The sequence below is a fragment of the Danio aesculapii genome, chromosome 2 (assembly GCF_903798145.1).
Source record: "Danio aesculapii chromosome 2, fDanAes4.1, whole genome shotgun sequence".
NCBI classification, from domain to species: domain Eukaryota; kingdom Metazoa; phylum Chordata; class Actinopteri; order Cypriniformes; family Danionidae; genus Danio; species Danio aesculapii.
Window position 1 is genome coordinate 26,343,712 of NC_079436.1, and position 26,097 is coordinate 26,369,808.

Genomic DNA, 26,097 nt, shown 5'->3' on the forward strand with positions numbered 1-26,097 from the left:
TTGACGTGGGCTGCTCTGTGAGGAAATCGGCGTGCCAATAGTGGGTCTGGTTAAAGGACAGGCGGGCAGGTGCTGGAGGGGGCAGCTTGTCTAGATGAGAGGACAGGACCTCATTCTGAACACTGAAGGCAAATGGACCAGTGCCTGACGCTGCTTCATCGCTTACAGAGGTGTGAGTGCTTTCTGCTGTTTTCGCTCCCATACATGGAAGCTTTTTAAGAGGCATTCGCTTGTGGCACAAGGACACTTTCACAAAACATTGTGCTCTTGGTGAGATTTTGGTTATTTGATGGGTGGATCACATGAAAGCATGTTATTTACGTTTTCCTGTCTCCAAAGGAAATCACTGACACAATATTTAGGTTGTCACGATACTGGGATTCAGTACCAATCGATACTCAAGTTTTAAAAGCGTTCATTTCCCGCTAATGTTTGAGCCCTGTTGAGCACGTTCTTAAACTGCTGATTTGCCATTGTGATGACATACTCAACAGAAATGACTGTGATTGGTTGTCAAGGTCATCAATTCACCGAACTCACCGCTGTTTAATAAGTGTAACCACAGATACCGGGACACTGGAGTGTTTTAAAGTCACGTCGATCAGCTGTTTTGTCTATTAGCTGACATACGAGCGATTCGCTGTTGAGTCGTGGCTTTAAAATGCTCCAGTGCCCCTGTATCTGTAGTTCCACTCAGTAAACATCGGTGAGTTCGGTGAGCTGATGACCTTCACAGCTAATCACAGTCATTTCAATTGAGCACATGAATACAACGTCAAATCAGCTGTGCTCAATAGCGCTCAAATGTTAGCAGGAAATAGACGTTTTTAAAATTTCCGTATCGATTGGTACCGAATTCCAGTGTTACGCAACCCTATTGTGCAATGAATCAAAATTCAATTTACACTAAACAAATGTTGTTTTCATTTATTTAAAATCAAAATTATTAAAAATCAGTATTAAAAATCAATATTAAAACAATATTAAAAATCAATAATTAAGATTCATTCATTCATTTTCCTCCAGCTTAGTCTCTGATTTATCAGGGGTCGCCACAGCAGAATTGACTACTCTGGCATATGTTTTACACAACGGATGCCCTTCCAGCCGCAACCCAGCACTGTATTGGGAAACACCCATACACTCTCACATTCACATGCATTCATTCACTATGCCAATTTATAGGCCTGTCATGATATCTACTGTTCATCATACGATATATTGCACCAAAATATTGTCATTTTATGCCACTCATTGTAAAATGCCAGAAGGACAATATAATAGCATCATAATGCCTATTGTGAAAACGTAACATCTTAAACAAATAAATAATAATAAGTGTTAACAAAAATCTACAAGGTAAAAGAACTAGAAAAATGTAACAGAACTATTTTCATTTGTTAGACACTCACATGAAAATAAGTAATAAATAGTAAATACTATAGTGTTTTTTAAGCACACTGACACCTCCGATAGAGCTAAAATGTTGCTGATATTGTTTTTTTGTTTGTTTTTTGTATGGGCGATATATATTGCATCCTCAAAATCATTGAGGTTATGTGATATATGAATTATTATGACAGGCCTACCAATTTAGTTCATTCAGTTAACTTAAAGTGCATGTCTTTGGACTGTGAGGCAAACCGGAGCGCCCCCATGCAAACACAGAGCCACCCCCAATAATCAAAATAAAACAATTATTGCGCCATATCCTGCCCTTTTCCAGCAGTCTGCATTCCTACCTCCACAAAGCTCATTTTTACATGGAAATCAATAAAACATGACTTTTGCAGCATGGAATGTGCTTTAAACTTTAAATAAATAAATCTAAAAGGTTTTGGTCATAATGCGCACTCATAATCATTTTGAATAATTGTGATTCTTAACTAAGGCAAGTGAGGCCTGCAGTTTTTTTAATGTTGTTGCGGGATCATTTGTGAGCTCTTGGATGAGTTACCGCTGTGCTCTTGGGGTAATTTTGTTCGTCTGGCCACTCCTGGAAAGGTTCTGCACTGTTCCATGTTTTTGCCCTTTTGTAGATAAAGGCTCTCACTGTGGTTGGCTGCCATCCCAAAGCTTAAAAAATGGCTTTATAACCTTTTCCAGACTGGTAGATCTCAATTTTTTTCTCATTGTTTTTGAATTTCTTTGGTTCTCTGCATGAAGTCTAGCTTTTGAGGATCTTTTGGTCTACTTCATTTTGTCAGGCAGGTACTATTTAATTGTGAACAGTTCTTGATTGTGAACATGAGTAGAATAAAGCTGCGGTCACACTGGGCTTTATGTGTGCGAAGTTCTGTCGTATGGCGCTGCGAAAAGGGGCGGGATTAAATAAGATGTTTAGACATTAAAAAAGCCAGCGATCCATGTTTTAAATTTCTGTCCAGAGAGGTCCTGTTTTGATCCTTGATTGGTCTCATGCAGTCAAGTGATGTGATGTCACAGGTCAGAGTTCACCAAGCTTGAACTTTGCACCGCAGCGAACTGCGAAACTTAACGCATGACCTTGCGTTTCGGGTCTGACGCATTCGCGTGAGTATGAATGGAAGTCTATGGGAGGAAAAGCCCAGTGTGACCGCAGCTTTAATCAGGGTGCAGAGAGAGAAATTGAAGTCAGGTGTGATAAATCAGAGTTAAGCTATGTTTTTACTAGAGTTGGGTATCAATGTAATTTGGTGCCTAATTTTGATGCCACTGGTGCTGCGACAAGGATGTAAGAAGAATCAAGGGATACATCAAAGGCACACATAGGTACATGTTATGTCACACCATCTCCTAACACTTAATTCTAAACAACTTTGAGGGATATGGACACCGTCTGTGATGTTAGCGTTTGTTATTGTTGCGAACACATGCACTTATGCAACGCGCGCAGTACAGCTCATCCGGTGAGCGACTCCCTTCAGATTCATCAACACGCATGATCACGTTCATCAAATTTGCTTAAACTAAGCATTCTAAAGGATGGCTGTATTTTACAAGCAATGATTCTGACACAACAATTTGAAGCAGATTGCGTGTAAGGGGGAAAACACGTTAAACTTAATGAAACATTTGAGGGTACATGGTATTAACTTAAAGGCAGAGCAATGCACTCACTTTGACAGCTTGCGACATTATCTGCCACTATTTACATAGACACCAATACTCTGATTTTAATATGATTAAGACAATGCTCTGATTAAGAGTCTACCATGTAAACAGCGATTTTTGATTAGCCTGCCGTAAAGGACCACAGACACCCACGTCACGAAATGCGGAGGTTTTTTTCTTTCCATTCAGCGTGCGGTATCAAATTCCACAAAAACAACACTCTTCTACCAGTCCTAACTTCATATTCTTAACCAATACCTCAGTTTGTCACAGGGGCATGAACAAAATGTTGCTGAATGAAAGTGAAACTGCCGAACTGCAGTTAAAGTCGACAAATTTAAAATGATTTAAAACTCCGTAGGAAACGTGGAGATTGCAGTGGCGCAAATCAATCTAGGTACTATAACATGTAAAACAAGATCACGGAAGGAACATTCAAAAAAAGCAACTCATCTAAACGCATTAACCATATTATTTTCTTATTCAGATTAAGGCAAATCATTAGATTACTGATGTCCATGTGTAGTCAGAAGCCCCAACCCTAGAAAAAGGGTGTTCCCTGATTTTGCTGACAGCCTTTCCACAGGTTAGTAGTAAGATAATGTAATGACAATTGCATAATGCAAATCTTAAATTCATGCTAACAAACAAATTATCAAAATAAACATATTAATGCAATTCAATTCAAATGTATAAAATATGAATAAACGTACACTTTAAACTTCAATTATATTGTTCAATTAAAATGATTAGAATGGATTTTTTTTTTGTCAAATAGTATTATTACATCTGTAAGTTTTCTAGAGTCATTCACCATAATTTTGTGGCTCAAAAGTATCGGTTCAGGCACTATTTTGGCACTGGTACCATTTTAAAAGTATCGATTTAGCACCGGTATCGAAATAACCCCAAACGATACCCAACTCTAGTTTTAACAACACTTTTAGACACAGGGCTATGTAGTTTTGTATTTTGTTTTCCCTTAATAATGAAAAAACTTCATTTAAAAACTGCATGATATGTTTACTTGTGTAATCTTTGACTAATATTTAAATTAGTTTAATGAACTGAAACATTAAAGTGTGACAAATAGGCAAAAAAAATAAGAAATCAGTAAGGGGGCAAACACTTTTCACACCAGTGTATGTGTGTGTGTATATATATATATATATATATAGGTATATATATGTATATGTATGTATGTATATGTATATATATATATATATATATATATATATATATATATATATATATATATATATATATATATATATATATATATATATATATATATATATATATGTATATATATATATGTATATGTATATATATATATATATATATATATATATATATATATATATATATATATATATATGCAAGATAAATAAAAATATCACACAGAAACTCATTTCCTCCCTCCACGATGTTTGCTTCTTGAATTTTTTTTGATAAACAAAAACAGCCTCGGTCTTTGACATATCCTTGACAAGCTTTCTCAGATTCACTTATAAATTTGCCAAACAAAAATGCTGCAAGGCATTAAGACTTGTTTTCATGCAGCAAAATAAAATCCATTTTGGATAAGTGTCTTGTCTTGTTCCATTGGAGCATTTGTTACTCATTTCAAGTGTCAAAACCTTAATGCATTTATTATTTTATTTCCCGTGCTGTCAACAGCCATGTGTTTTGCAGTCAAAGGCATATATACTGTACATATATTATATACTCTCAGGACATCACAGCACTGTCACACACTTTCACAGCCTCTGTAGGTCACACCGACTTTCAAACTGATTCACTCATGCTATCTTTTGCCTCTCCACACTTTCTCTCTCCTCTCTCCTACGCTCCGAAAGCTGCATTTTCATGAAACGCACACTTTATAGAGAGAAAATCAAACGCGAAGCATGAAAACTCTTTTATGATGCCTGCGTGGTTCAAAGCTTGGATTAAGGGTGCAATTTAATATGAAGTTTATGATTTATATGACAAGCACGCTGACTAAATTTGTGGATTTTATGAACACGATCAACATTTTCATTGATAAATGTTGCTGCCGCCCTAACAAAGGCAAACTCGGTTATTTTGAAAGAGTGCTATTTTAGGCCCAAACATATTTTTTTCTTCTTCAAACATGCCTTCTTCTCATTACACCATTACAGTGAGAGAGAGTTTGGTTTTCTGTGTGTTCTGGTTCTCCATTCTTTCTCTCTCTCTGCATAATGGTGACCTAGATAGAAAATATGCATTGTGGTTATTCATTCCAGCTTACTCTGTTGTGTTCCCTGTGATTTTCTGCCCAACAGATTTAGCCTTTGTGTGTCAAACATCGCTCTTTGCTGCTGTACAGTTTGAATGGAGGCCAGAACTAAAGAATATTTCAATTGTCCCGTTACAAGAGTTGTATGTCAGTCAGTCATCCTCAATGATCTAATCCTCTGACTCTTGCTTGCAGGTTCTGGCAGGGCGAATATACGGTGGCTGTGAGCATCAACGACTACCTGGACGTGTACTGTCCGTATTACGAGAGCCCGCAGCCGCACAGTCGCATGGAGCGCTACATCCTCTTCATGGTCAACCATGATGGTTACCTGACCTGTGAGCACCGCATGAGGGGCTTCAAGCGCTGGGAGTGCAATCGGCCCCAGAGTCCCGACGGACCCCTGCGCTTCTCGGAGAAGTTTCAACTCTTCACCCCCTTCTCGCTTGGCTTTGAGTTCCGGCCTGGACATGAGTATTATTACATCTGTAAGTATGTGTATTTTTAGTGCTGTTTTGACCGTGGACTTTTGTAATGAGGCTTCTATGATGAGTTGGTTTGGTGCTCCAACTTTTGACTTCCCATTGCTCAAGACAGGGCTCAAATGACTGATGCTTCTAGTTTTATTGCAGTTGTTGCATGTTTATGTTGTTATATTAGAAGAGACGTTACATTAAGTGAGTTTCTACTGGTGCTGGGTGAAAATGAATCACAACAAATGGATATGTGAAACAAAAATAATTTATTAAACAATGTACATATGAATTTGGAATGTAATTTAAATGACCGAATCAAATGAAAAACAGGAGTGTTGCCAAAACAAAGAAATAAATATAACAAAGCAATTTAACTAAACTTCAACCCACTAAACTAACTAACCAAGGAAAAATGTAGGATCAAAACTGTAATCTTCAGCGTTTACGGCGCTTAACCAAACTACTTAACTACTCAAAACATTATTACAGCTGTGGCAACTCCTCTGTAAACTAGCTAACACAAAAAGGACTGTCTACTCAGAATTACTAGAGTTCTAGTAAAGTACACACTGCTAGCAATTAGCAAAACAAAGGATTATCTGATAATCCATTTCTCAAGCTCGTTCGACTTCTTTATAATCGAGTAAATTGAGCTACAAAAGCTTGTCTTAACAATAAAGCACTTAAATGAGAAACAAAACTAAACAACAGAAAATAATGCAAACACAAATGAACAGGCTGGTTGAATGCTGCTGAATCGGGTGCTACTGTTGGAAATAGCAAACGAATACTTTTTAAATGCTGCAGACTAGGTCCTAAATGGTGCGCCAAGTGTTGTCATAATGATGATTGACGGCCTTCTTGACCAATGGTCGCACACCTGGGGCAGGACAGAATACACAATGGGGAAGAGAAGAAAAGCAAAACAGAAAACAAACACAAAACATACGTAGAACGTAACAGCAGTGTATTTGGTTACAAACATTTTTAGAGCTGAATGCTCTTTGGAAATTCTCACACTTTTAAAGGTGCAATATGTACGTTTGACACCCAGTGGTTGAACTACAGTTGGTATTGCATTCCTGGATCAAAACAAACGCAAGCACAGGTTGCCAGATTGATGTGTTCTAAAAAGCAACAGCATGCGATAGAAGGAATATTTTCCATATTAAAAGGAGTGTTTGTTCTAACCAACACATCGAATTGATCTATTAGAAACGGCTTCTAAAACTGACATGATCACCTCAGGTACACCTCATGTGCTTCATTCAGTGTTAAATGCTAACAATGTGAATTTGAGTGCCATTTTACATGACATTAATTGCCATACTACTGAATACAGGAGCAGATAGTTCACCTGAAATCCCGAAATTAAAATAAACCGTTTAAAATTGAACTTCAGAACTGCGAAATAATGCAAACCAACACATAGTGATTTAGCATCTACATTTAATCATTTTAAAGAGGGTTCATATGTATTAATTAGATTATAAACCTTACCATTTCGTGAATGAGTGCATATTCTGTGCTTCTGAATGGCTGGATTTAAATTTCTGTCGTGTTTCCTCTGGTGCAAACAGCCAAATTGCTTATCACTGCAAATCTGATCACATAGCGTGTTGTTAGGACACGGGGTTACAATGTAACCTCCTCACCTAATGCCTACGTTTGTAACATTTAAATTATTTGCTAAATATTACCTCATTTTGGAGTCTGCTACAATCTATCGGAGGTCGCATTTCAGTCACGGGCGCATGCTTTGAGAGCCTTTCTGAATGAATGAATGAATGAATGAATGAATGAATGAATGAATGAATGAATGAATAAATGAATGAAATACGGTTTTCCAACAAGGCAACTCGGGTGCTGATATATAATTGGTTAAACTGACAGTGAGCGGGTTAAAAGAACCAAAACAAAGACACCTGTTCCGGCATGTAACACACATTTTCAAAGCAGGTTAACTGACTTTAGCACTGTTTTTTAGATGAACAAGAATGTTCACTTAGCATGTTTCTTAAATATATGCAAACATATTATGGTATTTTTATGCTTAAGAAGAATCAAAAATGTACGTACAGCACTTTTAATCAAATAGATGTACATGACATCTCTAGTGTATTTACTGGATAAGGATTAAGCTGAAGGATTTTTAAAAATGTTTTAGAACTTGAATGCTCAGAACTTAAAGTGTTAGTTCACCCAGAAATTAAAATTTCCAGCATTTTTCTAAACATCTTCTTTTGTGAAAGAAATTCTAATTTTGTTTGGTTTTGATCAAGGATGAGTAAATGATGAGAGAATGTTTATATGCTTTTAAAATGTTTAGAAACTACCCTATTGTTAAAAAAATCTTAGAAATTAAGAATGAAAATGAAAGAAAAATGAGTTTTAAGGTTTTATTCATTTTAATGACTTGCAGGAATCACACAAATTCTTTAGTATCAGTTACTTCAGAACTTTAGTATTATCAATATACTGTGTTAATTAAATTATTTTGAAAGCTTTACTTTTTTATGCTTTCATTTAATTTTAGTTTAGTTTTTGTGATTTATTTAGTTTTCTTCTAAAATATTATCATTATGAAATATTTAAAATTCATGCATGCATGTATACTGTACATTATTTATTTATTTATTTTACTTTTTCTTGTATTTATTTGCTTATTTAATCAGGACCAATACACACTCAATGTACAAGAAAAGGACAATGTGCCAAGTTTAGCCAAAAATGTATCATTTTCATCCGTAGCCCCTAAGCAAGTTAATGTTAAATGCAGAGAGAAAACTATCCAAAATTCTAAGTTGTTTTGACAGTTACCAAAATTTCATTTTTGTAGAAAAGCAGCAATGAGCTGTTATTAGTTTACATTCTATTAGTTCATTTGAAAGCCTGTTTAATAATAGCTGATGATGATAACACTTCACTTTCGCTAACTAACACTTTAAAAAAGGAGATGAATCAGAATAAGAAATATCTTCATTTCCAGTTTCAGCTCATTTTAGTGCTTGTTTGTCTTATTTTGAATAATTTAGTCATCTTGAGGACCCTTGGAGGTTTGCTGAGGCCCTCGAGTTAAGAACCACTGCTCAGTTGTTGTTGTTTTAGTCCAAAGTAAATTCAAGCTTCATTTCTGTTTACGTTTACACAGTTGGAAGTTTAAGGCAAATACAACAATGCTTTAAATGTAACATAACAGTATTACTTTTGTAGTAATTATTGTCTACATCCACTTTTAATTTAGTCACCTTCATGGATCTCAAGTTAAGGAAACAGATTTAATGATTGTCAAAGACACAGAGGTGCATCTTTAATTAAATCAATCAGATTGATAACTGTATGTCATGTCAAATTGATTTTGATTGAAACGTGAATTGTTTACTTGGTAATTAGCTGCTTTCCACCAGTGAGAGCTATTGGTGTGTATATGCAGGCCTGTTGTGAACATGACAAGCAAGCTTTATCTCAGTGACAGGGTCAATCCGCCAATCACGGAGACCTTCAGTGACTCCTCACATTCAGCACTGTTCGGGACCTCTGAGAACACAATGAGCTCCAGGGAAGCTAAAGAGACTCTTTCTCACTCTGAAACCTCATCCGTGCATAGACCTCAGAAAAATGAGTGCTTTACACACAGTTTCAGCTCGAGTTTCGAACTATTTGCTATGCTATTTTTGTTCCCCTTCATATGGGAACTTCAACGTGTGTCTGTTATTAAACAGACTTTTGGGAGTGCTTTAGACGACCAATCACATCTGAAGATAAGAAAACGGGCCAATGAAATGCCAATTGAATTGGCGGAGCTTAGCTCCACAGCTGAAACTGATGAGCCAATTAGGGCTATATCAGTCGGCTGCTGGAGCCAGCTCATCAGAATTGTTGCTTCAGACCCGATCTGAGACTGAAGAACCCTTCTGCTGAGCTGACTTCCAACATTGAAGAAAGCATTATTCTCACCAGTGCGAGGGAAGACGTTCTAGCGGCGGTCGAGCGGGGTTTCCCGTCCCCTTGGCGTTTCGCTGGTGACCTGAAAGAGCAGTTTTTTAAAAGAGCAGAATTCCCTAAGAGAGCACACGGTCGTGCAGCGCGTCTTTTTAAAGACGTCGTTTCGACCGTGCGTTTCTGGATGCGGTGGTTTCCTCTCCCCGGATGACAGGCACGAGTACTGCGTCACATGCTTGGGGGTCCAACATGTTGATGCGGTGCTCGCGGACAGTTCTTGCCCGCATTGCGATGGCTTGACTGTTGCGCAACTGAGGTCGCGGCGAGCTCTTTTATTAGGGCAAGTCACCCCTGCTGCTCCCCGCTAAGCGGTTAGCACTCGGGCAGGCCTGAGGGTTACAGTGGGGGCTAATCCGTCGCCTTCGGGCCCGCGGACCCCTCGCTCCTCGTCAGTGCGCTCTGTTTCTGCTTCGAGTGTTAGCGCTGGTCCATCCTCTGGGTTGGCCGCGCTCTCATTAGATGACACCGGGGACGTGATGTCCATCGCTGCATCGGAGGGCGGGCTGACATGCTCTGATGAAGATCCGGACCCCCTGCCACCCTCCGGTGTTGTCAGTGAGGTTTCGGATCTGGAGTCGGACATGTTAGCCGTGTTATTCCGGGCTGCTTCGGCCGTGGGACTGGAGATGGCTTGTCCCCCAGAACCGCGGCCGGACCGCTTAGATGAGTGTTACGTGGGGGTGAAGAAGGCGAAGCCTTTTAGACCCCCCCGTCCCCTTCTTCCCGGAGGTACACAGAGAGCTCACGCAGGCATGGAGGGCACCTTTTTCTGCCCGGTCCTCGTGCGCTCCCGCTCTCACCTCCCTCGATGACGGAGCGGCCAGGGGTTATGAGGCGATTCCCAAGGCGGAGCGTGCTCTGTCCGCAGAGCTGCTCCACTCGGAGAGGTCCGCCCTCACTCCCTTCCAAAGCGTGCAGGTTATCTGAGTCTCTCACGGCCAGAGCCTGCACTGCTGCGGGCCAGGCCACCTCCGCTCTGCACGCTATGGCCACCTATCAACGCTACCAAGCCGAGAAGCTGGCCAAGATGCAGGAGGGCGGTTCTCCCCCAGGCTTGCTGCATGAGCTCCGCACGGTAACCGATTATGCTCTCATGACTATTAAATCGGCTGCTCGTGCCCTGGGGAAGACGATGGCCACATTAGTGGTCCAGGAATGCCACCCCTGGCTGAGCTTGGCTATATGAGAGACGTTGACAAAGCTTGCTTTCTTAACGCTCCCGTATCCCAGGCCGGCCTTTTCGGCGACACCGTCGGGGAGTTCACCCAGGAATTCTCCGCGGTGAAAAGCAGTCCAAGGCGAGGGGTGAGGTCATCTATCAGCGGGCTCGAAAAACTGCTCCTCCCGCTGCCCCTTCCGCGGCGGTTGCTCTTCGCCGAGGGCGTCCACCCGCGGCTTCATCTGCTCCGCTTTCGCTGCCCGCTCCGGCCAGGCGGCAATGCCGAGCCTCCCGCGGGACTGCAACGCCCCCGCCCCAGGGCGCCGCTAAGTCCAGTAAACGGACCGCGAAGCGTTCCTGGGACGGGCCATTCGGAAAAGAGGGGACCTGCTCTTTCCTCGGTGGGGGGCCGAGGATTATTAAATCAGTCCACAACGACTTTAAACTCCTCGCTGCCGGCCCCTGGGCTGGCGGCAACCAAATTTCCAAAAGAGCAGTTTCCTCTCTCTCCGGATGCGCGAGCCCGAGTACTGCCAGTCTGGGACGCTCCGCCTTTCAGCTCGCAGCACCGGGACCCTTCGCCTCAGGCCCTCAGAGTGCAGCAGGACGGACTCCTTTCTCTCACTCTGGCCTCACCGCGGGATCCAGGGAGGAAGGTAAGAGAAATTCTCTTATTTTCAGCTCTTCCCCGGGACGCACCGCTTCCCGGGATGAGCACTCCCATCCCGAGCTGCCCCTCCGCTGGCACGTCAGTGATCGCTCCGATGTTGCCATTAGCGCGCGCTCTGCCAGCCTGGTTAGCGCTGCCCAGCGCATCGCGGTGGCTCATACGGACGGTCAGACTCGGCTATGCGATTCAGTTCGCTATTCGCCCTCCCAAGTTCACGGGTGTCCTTTTCACGAGGGTGATCCCCGTGAGCGCCCCTGTCTTGCGAGAGGAGATTGCGGTCCTCCTGGCGAAGGACGCAATCGAGCAGGTCCCTCCAGCCGAGATGGAGTCCGGGTTCTACAGCCCGTATTTCATCGTGCCCAAAAAAGAGCGGGGGGTTAAGACCAATCCTAGATCTGCGCAGACTGAACTGTCATTTATACTAAATGCTTTCAGAATGCTTACGCAGAAACGCTTGCTTCAGAGCGTCCGTCCACAAGATTGGTCTGCAGCCATAGACCTGAAGGACGCGTATTTTCATGTCTCTATTCTTCCACGCCACCGCCCTTTTCTCCGGTTTGCGTTCGAAGGACGAGCGTGGCAGTACAAAGTCCTCCCCTTCGGGCTCTCTCTGTCTCCGCGGGTTTTCACCAAGCTCGCGGAGGGTGCTCTGCGCCACTGCGGCTTGCGGGCATCCGCACACTCAACTATCTCGATGACTGGCTCATTTTAGCCTCCTCTCGCGATCAGTTGATTATGCACAGAGTCAAAGTGCTTCGGCACCTCGACCAGTTGGGGTTTCAGGTCAACCGAGAGAAGAGCAAACTTTGCCCTGTGCAGAGGATCTCTTACCTCGGGCGGGAGCTGGATTCGGTTGCTATGGTTGCGCGCCTCTCCGAGGAGCGCGCCAGGCTAATGCTTTCCTGTGTAACGAGCTCCACAGGAAAATAGTGGTCCCACTGAAATGTTTTCAGAGGCTCCTGGGGCATATGGCATCCGCAGCCGCGGTCTCGCCGCTCGGTTTGCTTCATATGAGACCACTTCAGCGTTGGCTTCGCGATCGAGTCCCCAGACGGGCATGGCGCGCGGGTACGCACCGGGTGAACATCACTCTGCTGTGTCTCCGCACCCTCAGCCCCTGGACGGATCTGGCTTTTCTACGGGCCGGAGTGCCCCTAGGGCTAGTATCCAGGCATGTTGTCGTAATGACACATGCCTCCAGCACGGGCTGGGGGGCCGTGTGCAACGAGCATGCAGCCGCGGGTTCGTGGTCCGGACCCCGCCTGCATTGGCATATCAACTGCCTGGAGCTGTTGGCAGTGTATCTGGCTCTCCGCCGCTTTTTTCCGGTGTTGGAGCAGAAACACATGCTGGTCAGGACGGACAGCATGGCGGCGATGGCTTATATCAACCATATGGAGGGTATGCGCTCTCGCCGCATGCCTCAGCTCGCTCGCCGTCTGCTCCTTTGGAGTCACACGCGGCTGAAATCACTGTGTGCCATTCACATCCCGGGCGAGCTCAACCGTGCAGCCGATGCGCTCTCACGGCAGCTAGTGTCCCGAGGAGAATGGAGACTCCACCCCGATTCGGTCCAGCTGATATGGGCGCGCTTTGGGGAAGCCCAGATCGATCTGTTGCTTCCACCGAGAACGCACATTGCCAGCTGTTTTATTCCCTGACCGAGGCCCCCCTCGGCACGGATGCACTGGCTCACAGCTGGCCATCGGGCACGCGCAAATATGCGTTTCCCCCAGTGAGCCTAATCGCACAAACTTTGTGCAAAGTCAGGGAGGACGAGGAGCAGGTCTTGTTTGTTGCGCCCCTCTGGCCCAACCGGACCTGGGTTTCGGAGCTCACACTCCTCGCGGCGGCCCCTCCTTGGCGCATTCCCCTAAGGGAGGACCTCCTCTCTCAGGGACGGGGCACCATCTGGCACCCACGCCCAGATCTCTGGAACCTCCACGTGTGGTCCATAGACGGAGCGCGGAGGACTTTGGTGACTTACCGCCCGCGGTACTTAACACCATCACTCAGGCTAGAGCACCCTCTACGAGGCATGCCTACGCCCTGAAGTGGAGTCTATTCTCTGAGTGGTGCGCTTCTCCCCGAGAAGACCCCCGAACTTGCCAGATTAGCATTGTGTTATCCTTCCTTCAGGATAAGCTGGAGCGTAGGCTGTCACCCTCCACACTGAAGGTTTACGTGGCGCCATCTCCGCTCATCATGACGCGGTGGATGGCAACACGCTCGGGAAGCATGATCTAATCATCCGATTCCTCAGAGGCGCGCGGCGATTAAATCCATCCCGCCCCCCTCTCATGCCCTCTTGGATCTCACTTTAGTCCTGGTGGCTGCAGAGAGATCTGTTTTAGCCACTCGATTCTGTATTCTGTCATTATGACAGCTCTGCTGATCGCATTGGCGCCATTCAAGAGAGTTGGGGATCTGGAGGCATTTTCGGTCAGCGAATCGTGCCTTGAATTCGGGCCGGGTTACTCTCACGTTGTCCTGAGACCCCGACCTGGCTATGTGCCCAAGGTTCCTACCACCCCATTTATAGATCAGGTGGTGAACCTGCAAGCGCTGCCTGCGGAGGAGGCAGGCTCAGCCCACTCACTGCTTTGTCCCGTTCGCGCTTTGCGCCTTTACGTGGAACGAACGCAAAATGTAAGATCATGTGAACAGCTCTTTATCTGTTATGGTGGCCGGCAGAAGGGAAGTGCCGTGTCAAAACAGAGGTTGGCCCACTGGTTAGTTGATGCCATCGCCCTCGCTTATCAATGCCAGGGCGAGCCGCGCCCTCCTAACGTGAGAGCGCACTCCACTATAGGTGTCGCTTCCTCATTGGCGTTAGCACGCGGCGCCTCTCTCACAGATATCTGCAGAGCTGCGGGTTGGGCGACAAGTAACACATTTGCGAGGTTTTATAACCTCCGAGTGGAGCCGTTTTCTCCCGGTTATTGGGAAATCCCAATCAATCGGGGGAGAATTAAGCTCGGTGTCACAAACGCTTGCTGCGCCAGGCTCCCTAAACCGGAGATGCGTGCGCTTTTTCCTATTCTACTAGTAAGTTTCCCTTCTCAGGCGAACCCTAGAGAATTCCTCCGAGGCCCCCAGCATCGACTCAGCGGAGGAGTCGAGTGCATGGCTCAGTGTGCGGTTGGTATGCCCATTAGGTCTACACGCATATTGAGGATCGGTGCCAGCTATGTGCATCCCCATTTGGTGATGTCATATGCATTATTACCACGGTGTGTTCTCCCTTATTAGGCGGTCCCGTGTCTTCCCTAAACCGCTAACCAGCTTATCATATGTAGCACTCCCCCTCATTAGGGCTAGTCCATATGTCTCCTTACCATCAGGTCTCCCCTTTTAGGGTAGCAGGTGGTCTCCGCTGCGTCCTCCCCCTTCGGGGACTGGCACGCTTTCCCAACGTACTGTCGTATTTCCAAAATCCCTAGTCTATATTAGCTAGGTAAAAGCACACTTACGACCCCCGATTTAAAACTTTTATTCCCATGTAATGGTAATATGTTGGGCCTAGGGGACGTTGGAAGGTTGCGCTCTTGGTGATGTCAGTGCGCTCACGCTTTGGCTTGGCAAACTACACATCAGGGACGCGACAGGCTTAGCTGCTGTGGCGCTTTCCATACAGTCTCCCAAAAGTCTGTTTAATAACAGACACACGTTGAAGTTCCCATATGAAGGGGAACGTCCTGGTTACGTACGTAACCCACGTTCCCCGAATAGGGAACGGAGACGTGTGTCTCCACTGCCACAGCACCTGAGTCTCCAGCTGGGAGCTGAGCGATCGGCTCTTCAGCAGGCAAATTCTGATGAGCTGGCTCCAGCAGCCGACTGATATAGCCCTAATTGGCTCATCAGTTTCAGCTGTGGAGCTAAGCTCCGCCAATTCAATTGGCATTTCATTGGCCCGTTTTCTTATCTTCAGATGTGATTGGTCGTCTAAAGCACTCCCAAAAGTCTGTTTAATAACAGACACACGTCTCCGTTCCCTATTCGGGGAACGTGGGTTACGTACGTAACCAGGACGTTCTCTCATTTGTATTTCCTCTGACAAAACGCAACTGAATTACAGGACATTTAAGTTCAAAGTGTTAGTTTTGGCACAGTTTACAAATTTGTTACAACCTTATAAAAGCATGATTAACTCATTTGTTCCATTGTTTTTAGTACATTGTGAACACAAATGACTAAATTTTTACCACCATATGCACAGTTTACAAATTTGTTACATTGTAAAGTTCACCACATGCCTGATTTACAATGTTTACTAATTCATTGTCTTCTTTTAAGTAAACTGTGTGCAAGATTTACTGATTTGTTATCTTGCTTTAAGTAAACTATGTACAATATTTACTAATTTGTTTTCTTTTTTTAAGTAAACTGTGCACAAGATTTACAAATTCATTATCTTGTTTTAAGGCACACAGAGGATAATTGGATGATTTGTTTACATCTTTAAAGTGTATGTTTTACTGATTCCTTAAGTACTAAACAAAAGTGTTTTAAGGGATCAAGTACATCCAGCTGGTTGTTATCGCAGAATAAAGCTTATCAACATTGTTGTGTATAATTTTGTGACAAATAATTGTCTAGATTTATTTTATCCTGCTTATTACATGGCTACTTGTCACAAAATGTTGTTCTGAGCCGTAATATTTTATTAATTCTTTAAATAAAGTCAAAGCTGACAGAAATGAAAATGGCTGAATGGAGCGCACACTAACTTATGCGTTATTCAGTCACAAGATGGCGCCAAACAGTCAAAAACAGTGGCGTAACTGGCAAGTCAGCCTAATTTACGTTTTGTCAGATTAGTGGCTAATTCTTACGAATTCACAGTACGAGTTTAGTTGTACAAAAATGTATGATTTTTAAAAGGAGGCGAGGCACCAATCCCAACCCCCCTTAACCCAACTGTCATTGGAAGATGAGCAAATCATACTAAAATGTGGGAAAGAGATTGTACAATTTCATACGAATTGTCCACTTAATTAAAAATTGGTGTGAGATAGTATTGGACAAGCATATGAATATGAAAGTTAATGTGTTTACTGATGGTAAGGATGAATTGAAATAACTGCATGAGCCTGTGTTATAGTTTCCACAGTTATTTGGAAATAACATACCTTGGAACCAATCAAAATCTGACTAATCAAAATCAAGTACCCTAGAGAACTGTGTAATATTTTAAGTTAAGGTTACTTATTCATAATTTTTTGTATACTTTTCATGTTTATGGACATATATATGGGGAATAAAGCATAACAGTACTCTTAACAAAGTGAGCACTTTAGTCTTAGTACAAAAGTAGGACCACTAAACTGTTTGTGTCATAAGTAAGTCAAATATAAGTGTCAATTTTTTTTATAAAACTTTTTTACTGATACAATATATTTTTGGCTATTGCCACAAATATACCCATGCAACATAAGGTTTTGTGGTCCGGGGTCACAAAAACTTCAAGTGAATTAGCAACCCAGCAAGCATTTGTTGTTTTTAAAAGATGTCTTAGATTTTAATAGATGTCTAATAGACGTCTGAACATAATCCTCTTGGCTAAAACAAGGCTAAATTTGGACTGTCAGTGAAAATCTAATAGAAGTCTAAGAATAGGCCAAAACTAGACTAGTCATCAAATAAACAGAAATGAATGACTACACATATAAAGTCTGTCTAATCGACGACTAGTCTAGTTTTGGGATATTCTTAGATGTCTATTATATTTTACTGACAGCCCAAGTTTAACCTGGTTTTAGCCAAGCCGTCTATGTTTAGATGTCTATTAGATGTCTATCAAACACAAAATTGTTTGCTAGAAAGGTACATTATGCGCTTACTTTACGTGACAGTGGAAACAAATTAGTAAAACATGCTCATAATTTACTTAAGAGGTAAAATCATGAGCATATAAAGCTTGAGGTAACAAAATGGAAAACCCTGCTGTTGTATTAGTAAGTAATATAAATATTAGGACTCTCTCTTAGGATTCTCTGCAGGCACAGGATGTTAACATGACGTCATATTGATGTTGTACCCCAACAACGTTGGATTTTGTTTGGAAATGAAAATCAGGTTGACGTCAGAACCCAACGTCAGGCCGAAGTCAATGTCCAACCTAAAATCAACCTAATATCAACCAAATATCAGCGTCTAATCATGTTACACCTTGACGTTGTGTGGATGTTACCACCATGACATCTATCAGACAATGGATTTTGGTCACCTTCCAACACAACCTAAAATCAACCAAATATCAACGTAATTTGACTTCGTTATTGGATGTCAAAATAACATTGTCCTTAGATGCTGACTGGACATTGAATTTTGGTCACCTGACGTCATGACCTAAATCTAACGTAATAATAACGTCTTATAATGTTATATGCCTGCTGAGTTCATACAGGCCGTAGATATCAGATGCAGTACATTTTGAAAAGGCTCAAATGTGTTCAACTGAGCGAAATACTCTCATTTTGGGTTTCGAAAGACAGAAAAAATACAAACGGAGAAATGGAGATGCTTTAATCTCCAAAGCTTTTAGCGTTTTCTAAATAAGAAACATCCAACAGCTCATTCCCATTAACCTCACAAAGCTTTAAACTGTTAGGTTCAAACAGGAAACTTGTCCTTCAATCAGTTGTTTCACTGTCCTTCAGAGAAGACAGTTTGGTGTGGTTTAACCAAATTAAAAGTAGACATTAAACCAAAAAAATGTCTTAATTTCCCCCACTTCAGCTGCCTAGCTGTTTTAATAAGATAACATGAAAGACTTGCATCAGGAAGATGCCGGGAGAGAAAACAGGGAGCAGCACAAGCAAATCAATAATTTATATGGTAATTACAATTCCTGACATGGGAGGCAGTGGCGCGGACAGATGTGGAGCCACCTGTGTACAGTACAGAGAAAGACCCCGGTGACTTTGAGCTCGCACCGGCTTTGTGTCCAGACGGGTCTTCGTCTTTCCCAACAGATCCAACATGCTTTTCATTTGACTGCTGATTATTCTCTGATTGACAGCTCAGACTGAAAGGGGGCGTTGTTCTGAGTCAACATCCCCCCAAAAGCAGCAGGGCGTAACGCTGCTTATCATCCACGCCGCAGTGTTTTCTCCACGCACAGGAGAAAGAGAGAGAGAAAGAGAGAGAGAGAGAGAGCGATGCCAGAAAGAGCAGGCGAAAAAAAAAAAGTTCAAAGATACCCTTCAACTCTGCGTTTCTGCCCCGATCCCCCCAAACTGATTTTTAATGCATCTGCCTCGCGCTTCCCAGACATTGTGAAGGCCTTTGTTTCAGGACGGCTGGAAAAGGCCCCGGCTCCTCCATTCAGGACACTCCCTGAGAGGATTGTTTGGATACTGGGCGTCACGGTCCCTCGGGGATTGATGCTTTTCGGCAGGGTCGGTGGGGTCAGCGATGAGAGATGGATCTGAGAGGTTATCATGGGGAAGTGGGGGCTGATCTCGATTGTCTGCTGGTAAAAGAACACGTCCATCAGGCCTGGTCAGATTTAACCCCCGGACTTCCATCTCTCCGCCTGTATTGATCGGCTGTGATGACATCTTGACAGGCGTCTTCTACACAGCTGCCGGCGGTTGAGCTTGGGTGCTCTCCAATGAACCTAGGATCCGGTGTGGTGGACACACCACAAGAATACACAATGACCTGGGATGGGCAATGGGGCGCAGGGGGGGTGGAGGAGAAGGAGGGGGGTCGTTCAGGTTGAACGCGACAAACTCTAGACTAGGGTTGAGCTTTTGGGGGGGCTTCTAAGGGGTTTAGGGAATTGTAAAAACTTCTTGCATTAGTTTAACTGTGCTTGAAGCTTTTACTTATAAGATAGGATTCTGAGATATTTACAGTGCTTGAGACCACAGGGAGACATTGCCAAACATTAAGGTCAGAAACGCTAAAGTCTAAGTAAGAGTAAGAAGTTTTGTTCATTTTAAAGTTAAGTGCAAGTCGATCTAGTGCACTTGTTGTTGCAGTCCACATTACATTCACATTTAGGAAACAAACATATGATAATGGCCCACAGCTTAGCTTAGATTAGCTTAGCATAGATCATTGAATGGGAATAGACAATTGGCATCTCACACCAAAAATGTATTTATAATATTATTATTACTAAAATATTACTATTTAAAGGTTGACTCTTTTACATCGCTTACTGAGACAGATAAAAAATATAAAGTTGCTATTTACTAAGTCAATAAGGTGAGAAACTATACTCTACCAAAGACTATACACAAGACATGTCACTCGTATAGTTTGAATGGGCAAAAGTGTAACGCCAATATGGCATACACTAGTACAGGAGCCAATCATCGATTGCTATAGACTGACGTTTCTTCGGGGGAGAAGCTCAGACCAGACGTGTGCTTTTACCACAGGTTATTGGGTCAACAAACACACTTGAATCTCAGCAAATACTTGCTGTACAGACATAAGACAAATATCCACATGAAGCTTGAAATCTGTACTATTAATTGAACCAAGTGCACTTGTAATCTGTTTGAAATGAACACGAGGTACAGTCCGTCCTGTCAAATGCACATCACATGACAGCAACTACTCAAACGCCCAAAACAAAGAGTCGCTGTTATATCTGGAGGAGATTCGCCTTCAAGACCAAGTTGTGAATTACTTGAGAAGACCAGTGCAATCAGACAATCATTATTTAGTGGATGATAATGTGTAGAATGGCCATAAATGAGGTTGGTGCCGTGATCTCGTTTCTTTAGAGTGTGCATGCGCATAAGCTCGGGCAACCTGAAAAAATGCAGATTTTCTTTGATTTGAACGTTTAGAAACTAAATTTATGAAATGCTTGTTGTTTAATTTTATTGGTGGTTCCAAATATGTAATGTAATCGTAAGCTTGGCTAACAGTTTTGGAGAATTTGATGTTTCCCTATTCAGACAGAATACCAACCCAGGCTCATTCTGAAAACAGCGAATTATGTAGCTGGGGGTACGTATGGCTGCATTTCATTTTTTTTAAACAAAGGCTATGGGGCGGTGTGACGCCATTCCTTTTCGTGCTTACCGGCTGACAGCTCACCCCATGTGGAGGGCTTTCCCGCCCGTGGGTTCCCGTGGGTTTACGCGTGAACAGCGCGAGTGAGAGAAATTTGAGATACGAAAAGCACACGCAGCGGCCTTTCGTGGATTTGCGAAAATAAAAACTGCAAAAATATACCTCCCGGAACGTATTTCACAGTCTCCAAAAATGTCTACGGGACTACGTTTTCAGAATGAGCCTGGGTTGCAGAATACCCGAGCATACTGCCCAAGAGACATTTCAAAGATGGCCACCGAGTGAAATGACTTGCGTTAAAGGGACTTTGATATTACGCAGCAATGCTACCTAGTTATATAACTGGGGCTATTTTCAGGCACTGTGTATTATTATATTAGTCCATTTCGCTAATGGATTTGTTAGTTTTAGTTTTTTGTTATTTTGTGAACACATTTCTGTTTAGTTTTATATGTTTAGTTTTAGTCATTTTAGTTTAGTAGAGTTAACCATTGTCCATTGCCAACTAATGTTCAGTGTTTGCTCAGCTTACATAAACTCTTGTACAAACCGCTTAGTAAAAAACATAAAATAATTGTTTGAACTAACCTTCATTCATTCATTTATTCATTCATTCATTTATTCATTCGGCTTAATCCCTTTATTAATCTGGGGTTGCCACAATGGAATGAACCGCCAACTTATCCAGCATATGTTTTACGCAGCGGATGCCCTTCCAGCTGCAACCCAGTACTGGGAAACATCCATACACACTCAACCACACCCATACACTACAGACAGTTTAGCTTACCCAATTCATCTATAGCGCATGTCTTTTGGACTTGTGGGGGAAACCGGAGCACCCCGAGGAAACCCACGCGAACACGGGGAGAACATGCAAACTCCACACAGAAATGCCAACTGACCCAGCCTTCTTTCTGTGAGGTGATAGTGCTACCCACTGCCCCACTGCACCGCTCTGTTAAACACTGAATCCAAAACTGTACAAATGCCATGCATAAAAGTAATAATGATGAATTCAGACAAACGTCATATATTAAATATAATACTGTATATGTAGTTAAACATGCTTAGTTTCATTAATTAAAAAAAATGTTTTGGAAAATGAAGGATAGATAAAATCCTGTTTCATGTTTAAGATGTTTTTGTGTTTACTTACTTGTGTGCTTAACTGATGTAATTCTATAAACAGCCGCAGGTCAGATTATCCACCATAGAATGAGTGCTTATGAATTACCTTTTAAAAGAACAATAACGGTTAGTTATTAGTTCAGTGTAAACAACAGGTCTCCGGCAGAAACGGGGACACAAACAAACAAATAACCATTCGTAATTCAAAACTATTGTGTCGGTGGACTAAATGTGTTTCATGGGATGTTGGTCTTTGGATTCTTGCCTTTCAAAAAAAACTGTGATGTAAAGCAATAATTGCGTGTGTTTATTGTTATTATTATGATATGTACCCCATATCTAAAAAGTGCGTTATCTACAACTTAGACAAATTTAGCAGATACATTCTTTATAAGCTTCCCATTGAAAAACAACTAGCTACAATGGCTGCTCGAGGGTTGTAGCTTTAGACGGATGTGTAGTTTGTCAAGATTACTTGTGTTACACATTGACATGTGAAAAAACAGCACCCCAGCGAGTCCACATCTTGACGCTGACTAAGCTGACTGTTTTTTTTTTTTACCAGTATTTTTTGTCTTAACTTTAGTTTTTGTTTACTAAAATAAAACTGAGTTGTCTCAAGATGGACACCAGTAATGACTTTTTAACTAAGGTACATTTATTGTAAAAATACCTCAATGTCCTGCCCTGACATGGTCAGGTCTAATCCTACTTTAGGCCTTAAAGTACTCATTTAAAGGATACACTGTATTGTGCAAAGCAGATAATACTAGCAAATTAGTAGAAAGTTAGAGACAAAGTAACAGTGTATGTGAGTATGGATGTTTCCCAGTACTGGGTTGCATTGTGGAAGGGCATCCGCTGGGTAAAACATATTCAAGATAAGTTGGCGGTTCATTCCGCTGTGGCGACCCCTGATTAATAAAGGGACTAAGCCGAAGGAAAATTAATGAATATATGGCCGCAGTGTATACGTGTGAATAAGTGTGTAGGGGTGTTTCCCAGTACTGGGTTGCAGCTGGAAGGGCATCCGCTGTGTAAAACATATGCTGGATAAGTTGGCGGTTCATTTCGCTGTGGCGACCACTGATGAATAAAGGGACTAAGCTGAAGGAGGAAATGGAAATTTGACCGTGACTAAGTTCAAATAAATGACTTCACTCCTCACCGAACCCGTAAAAGGAAACGAGCAGTTGATTTGTTGTGTGACTGGAGAACAGAGACGAATGAAGTGATCTGTCAGAAGGCTTGTGTCTGGAGACGAGAGATGAACGCTGGTGCTGATATTTTGGTGGAGCTCGTCTGCTGGCTCTCAGGTCACTGGGTGCTGTGAGGGCTAATTTGCTGTGGGACGAACTCTGTGTAGCAGGCCATTGTATATGACGACACCAAACTGCTGAAGGTCACAGCCATTTCCTCGGCGTGAAGAAAATCTCAGGCTTTGTTCTTGATTTGCTTGTGGAGGGGTCAGGCTTGAGAGTGTCACTTCACAACATTGACTGAATCCTCAACACATTGATTCATTGGATGTCGAGTGATCCTCCTCATTATTTCTCTTCTTTCTCAACAGCCTCTCCTCATCCCAATCACGCTGGCAAACCATGTTTAAAGTTGAAGGTGTACGTGAAGCCTACAAGTAAGTCATGTTTTTACTGTTTTTCTCCCTGTTGGTGCCATAAAAACGAACAACTTCTCCTGTCTGCTTGCCAGACTTCTGTTGGACATAACAGGAATGCAAATAAGCAGCGTTTGACACATTTTTCCATGAACATTTTGTTAATGAGATGTCATATTTATTTTCAAGCTGTGAGAATGTGTTCAAATGCAGGCTGTGTCCGTTATAACAGCAGCCCAGGTCTAATGAGAGCTAGGAGAACTATTGTGGGTTATTTGCAAGGAATTTAGCTTCATTACTCATGGAAATGTAATATTAAAGCAATTGTTCTGCTGAAATTCAGACATCATTTACTCACTCTCATGTCATTCGAGAATTGACTTTCTTTTTTGTGCTGCGACGATGTAGATATTTTTAAACATTAAATTTGATGGAAGCCAGTGGTCACAAATGGACTTTGAGTTCAATCATTTTTTAAATAAATTATGTTAAATTTGCTACATGTTTATGTTTTCCAGACATGCAGGTTTGACTTGACATGAGAACAACTAAATAGTAAAAGAGGTTTTTTTGGTGAGGTTCATTTTGACTCAAGAGTGATACATAAAAAGAAGGGATTACCCGATCAGGTTTTTTTGCCCTCAAGTCAAAGTCCGAGTCATTTGATTTTGAGTATCTACCGATACCGAAACTCAATCCGATACTTCTGTAATACATTAAAAAAAGAATAAAGTAGAGCGAAGATCCAGGATGTTCCTTACTTTTTATTTAATTCACCTTATTTTAATATTTAACAACTCTGTTAACAAACAGAGCACTTCTGTGAGGTAGATTGAACAATTAAATGATAAATAACATCAATTCTTCACTTTTGGACTTTAGTGCAACAGTAAATGTAAAAAAGATCTAATATTAAAAGAAATAGCACCTCAACTTAAACACCCGGCAGGCAATCCCAAGTTTTTATCGCACAGTTTGCTATGGCAATGTTGTCGTCATCAACTTTATAATACCTCCAGATCGCAGACATACTCGCAATTTCCACTTTAAGCTGCTTCTGTGTTCTACTTTGCTGGCATTTAACCAATAGCGTCTCTGCAACAAAATAATGTCATGCCGCACATGTTGCTGTTTCTATGTAAAGTCAAAAAAGAAGTCTAACTCTGTGCCGTAACTACAGATGTGTTAAAAAAAATGATGAGAATACATACAGTTGAAGTCAGAATTATTCGCCCCCCCCCGAAATTTTCACAGTATGTCTGATAATATTTTTTCTTCTGGTGAAAGTCTTATTTGTTTTATTTCGGCTAGAATAAAAGCAGTTTTAAATTTTTTAAAAGCCATTTAAAGGTCAATATTATTAGCCCCTTTAAGCAATATTTTTTGTTACTCTACAGAACAAACCATCATTGTACAATATCTTGCCTAATTACCCTAACCTGCCTAGTTAACCTAATTAACCTAGTTAAGCCTTTAAATGTCACTTTAAGCTGTATAAAAGTCTCTTGAAAAATATCTAGTCAAATATTATTTACTGTCATCATGACAAAGATAAAATAAATAAGTTATTAGAAATGAGTTATAAAAACTATTATATTTAGAAATATGCTGAAAAAAGTCTTCACTCCATTATCCCTCAGGGGGATAATAATTTATATATATATATATATATTTTGTAAGCATTTGTTAAACAGAAGTTGAATTCAAAGTAATTTCATTAATTCCATTCATTTTTATATGGGTATTTCTCAGATTGTATTTCATGTAATGTTATACAAGGGGGTGGCACGGTGGCTCAGTGGTTAACACTGTCACCTCACAGTAAGAAGGTCGCTAGTTCGAGTCCTGGCTGGGCCAGTTGGCATTTCTGTGTCGCGTTTGCATGTTGTCCCCGTGTTCGTGTGGGTTTCCTCTGGGTGCTCTGGTTTCACAGTCCAAAGACATGCTCTATAGGTGAATTGAATAAACTGTCTGTAGTGTATGAGTGTGAATATAAATGAGTGTGTATGGGTGTTTCCCAGTACTTGGTTGCGGCTGGTAGGGAATCCAGTGCATATAGCTAAATATAGCTGATTGTAGTAATACCATAGTAAAATCATGGTAAAGTCCAAACTTAGTTTCACGTTAATAATAATTAATAATAATTCCTTATATTTGTATAGCACTTTTCTTGACACACATTGGGGGGGAATCTCCTCATCCACCACCAGTGTGCATGACGGCAGCCATGTTGTGCCAGGCCGCACACCATGTTTCGATGTTTCAAAGGACATCCTGGGATTTTTAACGACCACAGAGAGTCAGAACCTCAGTTTAACGAAAGACAGCGCTCACTAAGCAGGATAGAGTACTCTTCACTATACTGGGATGTTAGGACCCACACAGATTGCAGGTTGAGCGCCCCCTGCTGGCCTCACTAACAATACTTCCGGCAGCAACCTAGCTTTCCCATGTGGTCTCCCAATCTTGTACTGACCGGGCACAGCCCTGCTTAGCTTCAGTGGGCAGCCATGAAAGATTTGCAGAGAGCTAGCTGTCGGCAAGTTTTCTGATTGGTAACAATCTGATTTTTGTTGAAAAATATTAAATTATGACTGCTTTATAAAATAATGATTATTTTGATCCAATTTATGTGGCTGGAAG

The 26,097-nt window shown here is 42.0% G+C and overlaps 1 protein-coding gene across 2 annotated transcripts in view; it reads left to right on the forward strand.

Annotated features, from left to right (window-relative positions):
• Positions 1-26,097, forward strand: part of efna2a (ephrin-A2a) — a 191,732-nt gene that overhangs the window by 161,545 nt on the left and 4,090 nt on the right. For both annotated transcript variants that reach the window (XM_056476155.1, XM_056476162.1), the window contains exons 2-3: positions 5,552-5,844; positions 23,410-23,475. In XM_056476155.1, the coding sequence (XP_056332130.1) occupies positions 5,552-5,844; positions 23,410-23,475 (359 nt within the window). The remainder of the gene's footprint in view (positions 1-5,551; positions 5,845-23,409; positions 23,476-26,097) is intronic.